The following is a 13618-nucleotide window of genomic DNA, read 5'->3' on the forward strand; positions in this document are numbered from 1 at the left end:
AAATGCATGTCTTTGGAATGTGGGAGGAAACCGGAGTGCCCGAAGGAAACCCACGCAAATACGGGGAGAACATACAAACTCCGCACAGGAAGTCTGGTAGCTGGATTTGAACCCACACAGGAGGTTTCCAAGACCTTAGAACTGTGCCGCACACGCGCTAACCACTGCGCCGCCGTGCTGCCCGTCAATAGTTATTTTACTTTTAAAATTGTTTATTTTATACTTGTTTTAGGCGGAAAGTACATGCTCTGGGCCACTAAAATATAGGTCAGGGGCTGCAATTGGCCCACAGGTCTTAGTTTGAACAACCCTGCTATTTAGAAACTCCTGCTATAAATTAGTTCAATACATATATTTTTTGCTTTTATTATGTATATGTTTCTTTTGTTTTTTTAATATTGCATATTATACCAGTTTGTTATTTTAACTATTATGCTTTTTTTATGTTTTCTGTCACTATCTGCCAATAATGTTGCTGTTCTTTGATATTCACACCCTTTAGGGTGGATCTGCTTTTTGTAACCATGGCGATTTAACAAAGAAGGGCTCAGTTGAGGAATTTTAGAACTGATTGGAAATTTAGCATTATGAGGGTTTTTTTACAGTCCTCTCCCGTTCTCCTTGCAAATTCAAAATTAATTGATGCCTTCTCTCCTTATTTTGAGTGTTTACTCAGCTATAAACAAATCAATTATTAGTTTCCCTTTCCTTTTTTATTGCTGGCCGGCTGGAGAATAAGACAAGGTGCTTTATAGTGTTATTTCAGAACGATTAAGTGTTTAATGAGGTTTTGATTGGCTTGATTCAAAATGAGCATGGAGACCGACGTCCCGGCATGCGTCCTGCTCCTCTCCAGACACTCAATGATATTGATTGAGTTCCTTCACTGAGTAGCCGACCGACATGTGTGAGAGCTTAATGTGTACGTATACAAAAGGTTTTTTGAAATGCTAATTGAATCCCCCAGCTCCCTAATGTGATTTAAAGCCGGCTTCCGTCATAAAATACGGTCATTTCATACTGACTTCATGGCTGAGTGGTGTCAGATATCCGGGTTGGCAAACGCCACTGCAGCAGCTTGATTTGTAACCTTTTTCCATATCGGAGAGGAAGAGGTGGTTTATTTTAACGCCGTCAAATCATCGGTAATCCAACTGGGAAACGCGAGGTGGTCTTTATAGCAGGTGTGAGGGCTTTCAGAAATGTTGCATTGTTGTGAAAAAGGGGAATAGGATAGGATAGGAAAGGATAGAATAGGATAGGATAGGATAGGATAGGAAAGGATAGGATAGGACAGGATAGGATAGTCAAGTCATGTTTATGTGTATTGCCCTTAATCACAAGGAGTCTCAAAGGGCTGCACAGACCACAGATTATTGCAAACTACAGACTATGATGACACCATCCCCTGATCTAAAACCTAAATGATGGCAAGGAAACACTCAAAAACCTTAACAGGAGCAAAATGAAGAAATCTAGAGAAGGGATCGCACATGAGGGGATCCCCCTTCCAGGATGACCAGGTTGCATAGGATGAGATGGAATTGGGTGGGATAGGATAGTATAGGATAGGTTAGGATAGTTTAGAATAGAATAGAATAGAATAGAAAATAAAATAAAATAAAATAAAATAAAATAGTCAAGTTTATTTGTATAGCCCTTAATCACAAGGAGTCTCAAAGGGCTGCAGAGACCACAGATTATTGCACACTGCAGACTATAATTACACCATTCCTGTTCTAAAACCTATATTAGGACAAGGAAAAACTCAAAAATCTCTGAATGAGGAAAATGAGGAAACGTTGAGGTGATCCCCCTTTGATGACTAGGCTGCATGGGATGGGATGGGGTGGGGTAGGGTAGGATAGGATAGGATAGGATAGGATAGGATAGGATAGGATAGGATAGGATAGGATAGTCTTCATTGTCATTGGTTACAATTTTCACAACAAGATCAAATGTGACACCCAGGATGAACATGACATAAGACTTGAAAGACTGAACAAGAATAAGAGAAAAATAATATTAGGAAAGATAAGCATTTTTTTACGATACAGAGCTTGTAGATTGTTCTAAATTGCAATTACATAATACAATTGTGCAATGAAAATAGTGCAATGATATTCACAGCAGCATTCCACAAAAATAAGAACTACAAATAAAGTATGAATCTGAATTATTCTAGATGCAGGCAATACATATTTTTTCACAATTTTGTATGCTTGTTTAGGGCGGTGATGGCTCCGGCCGAAGAAACTGCGTGTCAGTCTTTGTTTTAAAGAGCTAGTGTGTGTTTTTTACCAATAGATGCCACGGTTTTGTGTAGGGCAACCTAAACCGAGTGCTAAAAAGCACAAGGAAGAATACAAACAACGGATACTCTGAGTGACCAAAGAGCACCATTTTTCGTATTCATTTTAACTTAAATTACAATATTACAGGGAATGTATTTTTAGTTTTTGGGAAAAATAGCTATTCAAAAATATGAACTCCCACTAAAAGGCTGTAATGCTGAAGGCTGAATATCTTTTAAATGGTACTAGTAGAGTGACACCTATTTTTCAAGACTGTTTGTCACTGTTTTGGGTAGAACAACCAAAACAAGTGTTAAAAAGCACAAGGAAAAATAATTATGGAGACTCAACAATTTTTTCCTCATTCATTTGAACTTAAATTACAATATTACAGGGAAGGCTATGATGCAGTTTACTAAAGGGTGAATCTATTTTAAATGTTACTACTATCAAAGGGACACTAATACTTGACGACTGTATGTCGCAGTTTTATTTAGTGTATCCAAAACAAGTGCTAAAAAGCACAAGGAAATATACAAACCACGGTGACTAAAATTGACCAACAAAGCACCTTAATTTCTTTTATTATTTTTTGCACAGCCTTTTGCAAAGTTTTTGTTTTTTGGGAACTTGTAAAAGCAAGACAGCGGACAATTATGTTAGCTTCTTCTGTTTCCAGCTCATGTTATGTCAAATAAATGGAAATTTCTCAACCTAGTATTTTTTTAATTCACATTAATAGTATGGTAGTATGAGTATTTTTGCTTATTTTTTAATTCAATATTGATTTTTTGTGAATGATTCTTTTAGCACAGGGGTGTCAAACTCATTATAACTCTGGGGCCACACGATACAAAAAACATTCTGCCGGGGGCCGGACTGGTAGATTATAAAGAAAAAGAGATAAAGAAATAAGAAAAAGAGGGAGGGAAAAGGAGAGAGGGTGGGACAAAGAAAGAAAGAGAGAGAGAGAGAGAGAGAGAGAGAGAGAGAGAGCGTGAGAAACAAAAGATAAAAAGTCGCAAGAGAGGGGGAAAAGAAAGGGAGAGGAAGAAAGAAATCCAAAGAGAAATAGAAAGACAGAAGGAGAGAAAAGAGAAAAGAAAGCGCGAAGGGTATGAAGAGATAAAGAGAAAAGAGAGAAAAGGAAAAAAGGAAGTTAGAGCAAAAGAGGTTAAAAGACAGAGAGAGAAAGAGACAAAGGGCAACAAAGGAAGAGAAAAAGAGACACAGAGATTGAAAGAAACAGAGTGTGAGTAAAGGGGTGGAAAAGAAAGAGAGAGCGAGAAATAAATGAAAGCACAGTGTCTTTGTGAGAGGCACCTGGCTTTTGGCAACATCAAGTTGACATATTTCAACCTGCAGCTTGTTTTTCTCGTGCGCTTCTCCGAGTGTTTTCTTGCGGGCCAGATTCAATCCCTTAGCAGGTCTGATCTGGCCCGCGGGCCGCCTGTTTGACACCTGTGTTTTAGCATAAGGAGGAGCTAACACCCTGTCCCTGTTTAAGGGACCTTAAGCGTCTGTCTGAGGGTAGCAGGTCAAATAGGTAGCCGGGGTGAGACGAGTCCTTAATAATGTGGTCGGCAATGTCCTCTAGAGTGGGCAGAGAATAGCTGATGATTTTCTGGGCTGTGTTGATGACTGTAAGTTTTTTTTTTTCTGATGCCATACACCCAGCATACCACATGGGGATGCCGTATACATTAATTGATAAGGATGTTTTTCAAAAAAACACTCACAAATATGGAGACATAAAATGATAATGCTGTATATATGACAAGTTGCCGTTTAAGAAGTGTGACACCAGCTGTCTCAAAGAATGCCTGCCGACATTCATTCTGGTCAGTGAAAGTACAGCGTGACCTTCATCTTCATGCTGGATTGTCTTGGAGTTGCTAACTTCAGCTCTTTTATGTGCGTGCGCGAATAAGAGATGAAGGACTTTGAATTCTGTTTGGTGTATTAGCTGCCACAGTTCCTGCTTTGTATGCAATAAAGGCAGCTCCGCAATGTGCCAATGACTGCCATTTTATTTGCTTATTTCTTAACTCAGCAGGGAATGTTTACTGAATGCGTTTTTGTTTGGTCTCTCAACAGTAATATTACATTGATTACATTTGTGATGCCTAATTAGCTTGCATGAGAGGAAAATTTGTACTGTGATACTGTGCCGTGTTTGGCTAATTATGCACTCGTTAAATTTATAGACCTTTGCTACAGTTTACTTGCTTTTTAGCCTTCAAAGTACATTATGTATTATTTAGCGCCTCTTAGTTCATCAAAACAAAAACAATATTGATTTGAATAATTACCAAAATTACAAAAGCAGTCATACAAACATGCACTTTTTATCAAGACCAGAATGGAGACAGGACCCACTTGCGCTGCGTTTCTCACAAGTTTTATTGGAAGAAAGAGAAAGGGTTGCGCACACGATCCGGTGATTGCTGGACGCGGGAAGCAGGTCGCTCTGATACTCAGATTGTGCTCCGAACGCGGAAGTGGATCTTCTGTTGCGAGCGATGGTGGTGTCGGGGACGGAAAAACTGGTCAGTAGCCGGGACAGGAGAGCCAAAACGTGGTCAGAGTCGGAAGCGGGTCGGAAGCCAGAATAGGAGAGAAGACGTGGTCGGGGACAAAAAGAGGTCGAAAGCCGGGACGGGGGAGTAAACGTGGTCAGGATCAAAAACGGGTCAAAACCGGGGGACAGACGGGAGCAAAACAGGACAGGTGGGAGTCAAGGTCGAAAAAGGCTTGCCTAGTGTTAACTGAGGTTGGCAGACGGACTGACAAAAAGGGACTGACAGGACTGGGTACAAATATTTGCGTTGTGTTTTTCACAAGTTTCATTGGAAGAAAGAGAAAGGGTTGCGCCCATGATCCAGTGATTGCTGGACGCGGGAAGCAGGTCGCTCTGATACTCTGATTGTGCTCCGAACGCAGAAGTGGATCTTCCATTGCGAGCGATGGTGGTGTCGGGGACGGAAAAACGGGTCAGTAGCCGGGACAGGAGAGCCAAAACGTGGTCAGGGTTGGATGCGGGTCGGAAGCCAGAATAGGAGAGAAGACGCGGTCGGGGACAAAACGAGGTCGAAAGCCGAGACGGGAGAGTAGACGTGGTCAGGATCAAAAACTGGTCGAAACCGGGGGACAGACAGGAGCAAAACGGGACCGGTGGGAGTCAGGGTTGAAAAAGGCTTGCCTAGTGTTAACTGAGGTTCACAGACGGTTTGACAAAAGGGGACTGACAGAACTGGGCACAAATACTGATCGGAAGCCAATCAGAACCCGCGGCAGTTGGCACCAAATGAGCGGGCAAAGCTGAGTCACATCAGTAATCATGACACTTTTGTAAAAATACTTGTAAGAGGTGAATTAATTATACTATCTTTATTTTACATTGCACAATCTTTTCATCGGATGTATTTCATAAGTGGATATTGTGCAGCTTGCTTTTTGGCTGGAACGATGGTTCCTCTAGTCGGACCAGTTGAGAACCACTGGCATTCATTATGCTATGGCTTGTCCCATGTGTCATGATTGCTGATGTGATTCGCCTGTGCCCACTGATTTGGCGCCAACCGCTGCAGGTTCTGATTGGCTCCCTGTCACTATTTGTACCCAGTTCTGTCAGTCCCCTGTTGTCAGTCCGTCTGCAAACCTCGGTGTATACTAGGCAAGCCTTTTTCGATCCTGACTCCCACCTGTCCCGTTTTTTGCTCCCGTCTTTCCGGCTAGGACCTGTTTTGCTCCTGATCACGTCTGTTCTCCCGTCCCAACTTACCACCTCTTTTTGTCCCCGACTACGTCCACTCTCCCGTTCTGGCTTATGACTCGTTTCCGACCCCGACCGCGCCTTGCTCTCCCAGTCCCGGCTACCGACCAATTTTTTTCCGTCCCTGACACCGCCATCGCTCACTAAGGAAGATCCACCTCCGTGTTTGGATCCCAGTCCGAATCTGAGAGTGACTGGCTTCCCACGTCCAGCGAACACCAGATCGTGGGCGCAACCCTTCCTCTTTCTTTCAATAAAGTTTGAGGTAAACGTCATGCAATTGGGTCCTGTTTCCGTTCTGGTCCTGACACCATGATTAAGAAAAGGACACTATGTTCCCACTAACTATAAGGCCTTTCCATCCATCCGTTTTAAGATGATTTCTCTTACAGGAATATGTTGATCAGTCATGACAGTGCTTGTGCAGGTGTAGCCTCTTCAGATGCAGAATATCCTGCAGCGGTTGTATCGCTGTTTCTGCATCACGACACCCCAATGCATGCCGCAAACTCTCCTCAATTCTACAAAAACACACTTCAAAACGCTTACGTTCCGCCGGTTTGTCTCCGAGCACGCTTCGGCACCGTCTGGCGATTCGCGCACGCCATTACTCCCTGGCACGACCCACTCTCCGCTCTGTGCCTTGTGTGTCACGCTAAAAATAGCCCATCACTTAGGAGCCACTCTCACGCCTCGTCCTCTCGTAATAGTGTAGTTCCTGCCGGCCTGCTCCTGCGCAGCATCGCTCACAAATGTCACCCCACCGGTAGTGTGTCACAGGGCAAAATCTGTCTAGTAATTGCTTTGTTCCGCAATGCTGCTGTATTCCTAGTTTTTGGGGGGTTTTGAGGAGACTCAAGGGAAAAGCAAAAAACACACCTTTGATGCAGAAATCGTACTCTTGAAAGAAAACAGAGTGGATGTACTGTATGTGATTGTGGAGGGGGCTGGCAAAAGGTACTTTACAGGAGGATTTTGTTTAGAGTGAAGATGCTCAATCATCTTCCTCCATTTTCCTTTGCAGAAATTAGTTTGAGTTTGTGGTCAAGTTGATGTAGAGTTGAATTATTACAGTTAGAACTGAACTAGTGGTTAAATGGCTGGATTTATGCCAGACTTACTTACATTTGAAAGGAGCTGAGAGTGAATAATTTATATTCAGGGTTCGTACGGGTGCTTGAATTCCGTTAAAATGCTTGATTTTTAATGTTTTGTTTTCCTTGAATGAAATGTGCTCGGAAACGCTTGGAATTGTTGCCTTGTTTCTCAACAAGTCCACTTGAAAATGATGCCGACACTGCTCTCTCTTGTGGCTTTGCTTTTGCCGTTCAGTTCTCCTTTCCTTGTGATTAATGGCAGCGTGCATTAGTTTGTACAGCTTTGTCCTATAAAGCGTCATTGCCCCTTACGGGTCGCACCGAAGAGGACAGGTGCATACTACACCTAAACATGGCACTATGAAATTTGTATTAGTGCATGGATTCATTTATGGACATTCATTATGGGCCATGCAAAAAATTAAGGTAGCATTTCCAGTGATATGTAATAGGAAAAACTTCCTGTAACTGAAAATTTAAGCTACATATTACCATGTACCATTATCATACCGTTTTTAACCAACACCTACATGGGGAGAAATTTTTCTCAAAAACTAATATATTTACTCAAGGTCTAAAAATCACAAGTATTGCCAAATGCAAATGCAAGATTAAAATTTGCATATGTAACTCGCAAATGTATTTGTGGAACTGCAAAATATATGATTCACTCCAGAATTTTATCGGTACTGGAAAGAACGTTAAAAAATAGGCTTTGAAATTCCTCAAAAAGGTCTTGAATTCGGCCATAAAAAAAGGTGCACACATTTTCCATATAAAAATAATGTTTTCAACTGTAGTTCTGTTTGCTTATGTCATATTGAGGACTAATTATTTTATGTATCATAATGAGCTCTCAATTTGGTGCCCGGAGCGAGGGGACCATTTTACAAATGTAGCACAGTTCACCTGCCCATTTTTGTTTCATTTTTATGGAACCGATTATTATTATTCATTTTTTTACATTATCTTATGTAAAGCTCTTTTTTTTCCTACATATTTTTCAACACAATGCTGGGTTTCTCCCATTGAAAAACTCAAAACATTTTTGTTGTGCTACAACTGAAACTCAACTTTGTTACATGTGACCTCAATAAACTGTGGTTGAATCCTTGACATTGATAGTGCCCCCCATGGTTTTAAGGAGTTTGAAGGTCACCTAATGTTTTGCTGACATTGTTGAGCCTACACAAGTGTGAGTCAAAAGCTATACAGTGAACCCTAGCTATAACACACTCCACTTTTCATCCACTACTGATTTGCATTGTGCATTGTGTTCTGCAATCTGATTTGCTTCATTATTGAAATTATGAATTATTTTGTACAGTATTTTTTGGGAAAAAAATCTCCATATAGTACTTTGATTTGTTAAACAAATTCCAGAGCCTGTAAAAAAAGCATTGTTATTTGTTTCAAAGTATAATAGAGTATAACGTATAAAGAGTATTAATTTGTGTAATAATTGGAGAAAAATAAATGAATAAATGTGTTTACCGTACTTCTTGGATTTCACCTAATACAGGTTATTTTTGGGACATACCTCATATGATAAACGAGGATTTTTTTTTTATCTGTATGGAATCAAAACCATTGCCACTTTTCTTCCTTCCTCACCTAACCGAAGCAAATATTTGTCTTCCCAGTGACCTGCTGTCTTCGGATTATGTTGAGATCCATTACGAGGGGTATAAACCTGTCCTGTCAAAGGTAATGGGAATGTTTGACTTACTATACTAAACTGAATTATTGCATAGGTGCATTGTTCTGAGTACAGATTAGAGGTAAGATCAGGCCTTACACCCGGCCCGAGGGTTTAAAAGCCTGAACAAGCCTGAGCCTGACCGATTAACTTGATTTGAAGGCCCTAGCCTGAAGTAAACGCAAATTATTATATTTTATTTTTTAGGGGCGCCGGGTTCGGGCCTGGGCCAGAGATCTTACCTCTAGTTCAGATGGAGTAATATCTGGAAATGTATGATTTATTTATTTAGGATGCACACTTTAATAACCCAAACAAAGTTGAGCGATTAATTTAAAGCACTCAATGTAAAACAATATCAAAGTAGAAAATGAAGAAATGACACCCAAAGCATTATGCATGGTTGGGTAATGCCAAGGCAAGAATGGCATTTAAAACAAAATACTTTTGAACAGTTTGTACTCAATTTCGGAAAGGCTAAGTAACTAATTAGATCGAGTTCAATAATCTCTTTTGGAATATACAGATGCTCAGTTTAGACAACCCTGGAGAGCTACACGTTTTACAGCATGTTTGTTTTTGTGATTGTAGTTTGCACTGCATCTTTTATGATGTTTACACTCCTTACATGGATGCAAATATATGCAAAACCCGTGTTCTGATTAATGTTGTGCTAAACGGGAGTACTCAACTCACTGTTGTGCTTTCTAAAAAATATTGTAATACCTTGCTACTTTGTGCGGGTTGAAAAGTATTACAGGATCCGTTATCCCTGATCCTTTATTGCTGCGAGCAGGGTTCGACAGAGTGCAATTTTGTTAGGCCTGACAGCTCGTTTTTGCCGTTCTGTCCACCAAATAGTGGACTGTACTTGTGTGGCCGCGATCCATTATCCCCTATGGCGCATTGCAACGGGTGGAAGAGTGCATTTTCGTCGACCTTGGTGGCTCTTTTTTGCTTATTTGCTTAGAACTGCACTCATGAGGCTGCAATCCATTATCCAAAACTTAATATTGCTGTGTGCGGGAGCGGCAGAAGGCGCTTTTGTCGGGCGGCGTGCCGTTCTGGAACACCTAAAATGAAATACACGGTTGTAGCAGCGATCCATTATTCCCAATCAACTATCATTTTTGGTTCTGAAGCGTGCCATTGTGGCCCTTCTATAAAATGAACTGAACTGTTTTAACTGTGACCCATTTTCCCCAGTCGACTATTGCTAAGAGCGGGGGCTGAGAGAACAAATTTGTGTTAGAGTGACAGCTCTTTTTTTCCGTTCTTTACGCCTAAAATAAAGAGCACCTGTGGGGTGAGATCCAATTTTCCTATTTGACTATCACTGGAAGTGGGAGCCATCTCGCCTTAAACAAAATGCATGGTTGTGGCTGCGATTCGTTATTCCTGGTCGACTATTACTAGGAGCAGGGGCAGACAGAGTGTATTTTGTTTTTGGTTTGCGCTGGTGAAGCCTCCCCATGTGGCCCACCTAATATGAACTGCACCGTTTTGGACGTGATCCATTATCCTCGTTCGACAACTACTAAGATTGTGGGCCGATAGAGCAAAATGGCATCATGCGTGGGAGATCTTTATTTCCTGTTTCTTCTGCCCCGTTAAGATGGATTAACGAGAGATTACAGTAAACTATCTCTAACTACCTTCTTCAAGTTGAATAATTTGTATGTTTCTTAACAGTAACGTAATTTATGGAGCCCTCAAGTTAGATTTTCCAAGTGGGCCATTTTTTTTGGTGCATAATGTACACCTTTGTCTACATTAGACGGAGGAAGTGAAGTAAATTGAAAAATGAGGGCCGTTTGCAGCTGCTGATTCAGGCTGCACAAGCTGGGCGCACTGTAGCTGAATCAGCAGGCGTTTGCCTCCCACCCTTCTCCCCCCTGCAGCCTCCTGCTGGAGCTGTGCTCACGTGATAAGGGCAGGGAAAGCACGCTGCAGTGTCAGTGCAGTGAGGATGGATGAAGTGAGGGAAAGAAAGCAAAAACAGAGAGCTAGAGAGTCTTCCACCCACCATGTGTGTTGACAGCTGAGTCACAGATAGCAGCAGGACCTACTTTGGAATCTTTACTACTTTGATCCTTATTAACAGCAGAGGGACCTTAACATACATCAGCATCTGCAAGGCAAGCTGTTACATCCTCCGAGACGTCCAATTTTTTTGTATTTCAGCGGGAAAAAATAGATACATTGGTCTAATTTTTGTACTTATGCCATGACAAGCCCTAATGAGTGGAAATTTACAAACGTTATTTCAATATTTCATCCATGATCTTTTACTGTGTACAATTGACCTTCGGGATACAACATTAATCCGTTTTGAGGTGTGGATTGCAAGGTAAAATTGGCGTATGTCAGGGCATATAAACTCATGGTAAACAGCTAATGCGTTCCAACCCTCTGGCACATTACAATTGTATACTGTATACGTAATGTAAACTATGTGTGTGCCTTCTTCGTTCTTTTTGATAATGCAAGCTTCGTTTTCCTGGTTATCATTATTTGCGATTCTCTCTTTAGCATCACTTTAAGTCTTAGGGCCCACAGCAAGTAAATACAGTACAAAACATTTAGCATTGTATCACACTAACTCGCAAAGTCTTTGAGCTGAACAGAAGGAGGACAGTGAAAGGCATCGTGGGAGTTCAGCCATTACTATATCGGCATCTTCATGATGCTGTGACGCGAACCAATAGTTCACTAGCATCTTATATATGTCGACCAATAAAAGACAGGCTTCTTAGGGATAGGAATGTAAACGGCAAAGTAATTTTTCCGGCATGCAAATCAATGTGTTGTTGTCGTATAGTGGGGGGAAAGTTGTCACAAGAGGCCGAAAAAACAACTTATTCCGGATCATAACGTAAACGCATCGTAAAGTTGGGACACCGTATGCCAAGGGGTCTACTGTATTTCATTGCATTTCTCTTGTCTCTGCTGCTTCCAGTATTTTTATCCAATCAGATCTAATCTAATCTGCCCCGGGCCTTTAGTAGTGCTGGCCAATATAACGTAAACCATATTACCTGTGGGTCTGTTCCTTGAACAAATCAGATTCCGAATTCTGGCTCTGGCCACAGTGCTGGCTGTCACTGACAAGCATTTCTCTGCTCTCTCATTGATATGTTCTGCTGATCTTCTCTGTTAAAATATGTATGCATGAATTAATTTTAAGGGTATTTTTTTTAATCATTAGAAAGAAGTCCTTAAGAACGATCTATAAAAGTATTGAATTATTTTCTCATTCTTCTTCATCAGGTTAATTGTGTTTCTTTTTGGGTTCTATTTTATCGTCATTTTCTTGTTTTTGTCTTCTTATTCTTGTTGTCCTTGTTGTTGTTCATCTTCATCAGGTGAATCTTCTTCTTCTTCTTAATCGGTTTAATCTTGTTCTTGTGTTTTTAGTCTTTTTTTTAGTTCTTCCTTATCAAGTTATTTTTTGATGTTCCTTGAGTTTTTTTTCTCTTTTACATCAGGTTAATTCTGTTGTTCTTTTTGTTTCTTCTCCTTTGTCATCTTCTCGTTCTCGTTCAACCTGTTCTAATCTTCCTCTTGTTGCTGTCCTTGTTCTTGTTTTTCTTCATCAATCTAATCTTATTCTTTGTTTTTCTTCTTCATTATTTTAATCTTGTTCTTCTTCTTGTTTTCGTTCTTCTTCACCAGGTTAATTTTGTTGTTCTTGTTTTCATCACCATTGTTATCCTCTTGTTGTCATCTTCCTCTTGTCGTGATCCTTTTTCTTTTTTTTTCTTTTTTGTCAAGTTTATTTTATCTGTCTTGTGGTTCTTCTTTTTGTCTTCAGTTTAACATTGTCCTTCTTGTTGTTTTTGTTATACTACACCACATTAATTTCAGTGTTCATTGTGTTCTTTTTCCTCTTCTTCATTGGGTTGATTTTGTTTTTCTTTGAATTGGTTTTGTTCTTCTTCTTGTTTTATTTCTACTTCATTAGGTTCATTTTGTTCTACTTCCACTCCTTCATGAGGTTCATTTTCTTCCTCTTTGGATTCTTCCTTTTCTTCCTTCAATCTTGTTCTTGTTATACTTGCTATCGTTCGTCTTCATCAGGTTAATTTTGTTGTTCTTAATGTTCTTCTTCCACTTCTTCATGAGGCTCATTTGGGTGTTTTGGATTTTTGCTTTCCTTTATAAGTTTAATCTTGTACTTGTCATTCTTGTTATCATTCTTTTTCATCAGGTTTATTATGTTGTTCTTCTTTTGCTTCTTCATGTGGTTCGTTTTATTCTTCTTTGGGTTCTTCCTTTTCTTCCTCATCATTTTAATCTTGTTTTTGTTCTTCTTGTTTTCATTCGTCTTAATCAGTTGTTCACTATGTTTTTCTTCCACTTCTTCGTGGAGTTCATTTTATTCTATTTTGGGTTCTTCCTTTTCTTTATCAATTTGATCTTGTTTTTTCTTCTTGTCATCATTTTTTATCATCAGGTTAATTTTGTTGTTCTTTGTGTTCTTCCACTTCTTCATGAGGTTCTTTTTATTTTTCTTTGTATTCTTCTTTTTCTTCTTTATCATTTTAATCTTGTTCTTCTGATTATCATCCTTCTTCGGCAGTTTATTTTATTTTTTTTTGTTCATTATGTTACTTTTCCACTTCTTCATGAGGTTCATTTTATTCTTTGTTGGGTTCCTCCATTTCTTTTTTATCAGTTTAGTCTTGTTCTGGTTCTTCTTGTCATCATTCCTTTACGTCAGGTTCATTTTTTTGTTCTTTGGCTTCCCCTT

At 40.1% G+C, this 13618-nt stretch overlaps 1 protein-coding gene across 2 annotated transcripts in view; it reads left to right on the forward strand.

The window, feature by feature from the left end:
• Positions 1 to 13618, forward strand: part of adam23b (ADAM metallopeptidase domain 23b) — a 67134-nt gene that overhangs the window by 13193 nt on the left and 40323 nt on the right. For both annotated transcript variants that reach the window (XM_088352610.1, XM_088352608.1), the window contains one exon: positions 8810 to 8873. In XM_088352610.1, the coding sequence (XP_088208736.1) occupies positions 8810 to 8873 (64 nt within the window). The remainder of the gene's footprint in view (positions 1 to 8809; positions 8874 to 13618) is intronic.

The sequence above is a fragment of the Urocampus carinirostris genome, chromosome 14 (genome assembly GCF_059441175.1).
Source record: "Urocampus carinirostris isolate Australia breed hairy pipefish chromosome 14, RoL_Ucar_1.0, whole genome shotgun sequence".
NCBI classification, from domain to species: domain Eukaryota; kingdom Metazoa; phylum Chordata; class Actinopteri; order Syngnathiformes; family Syngnathidae; genus Urocampus; species Urocampus carinirostris.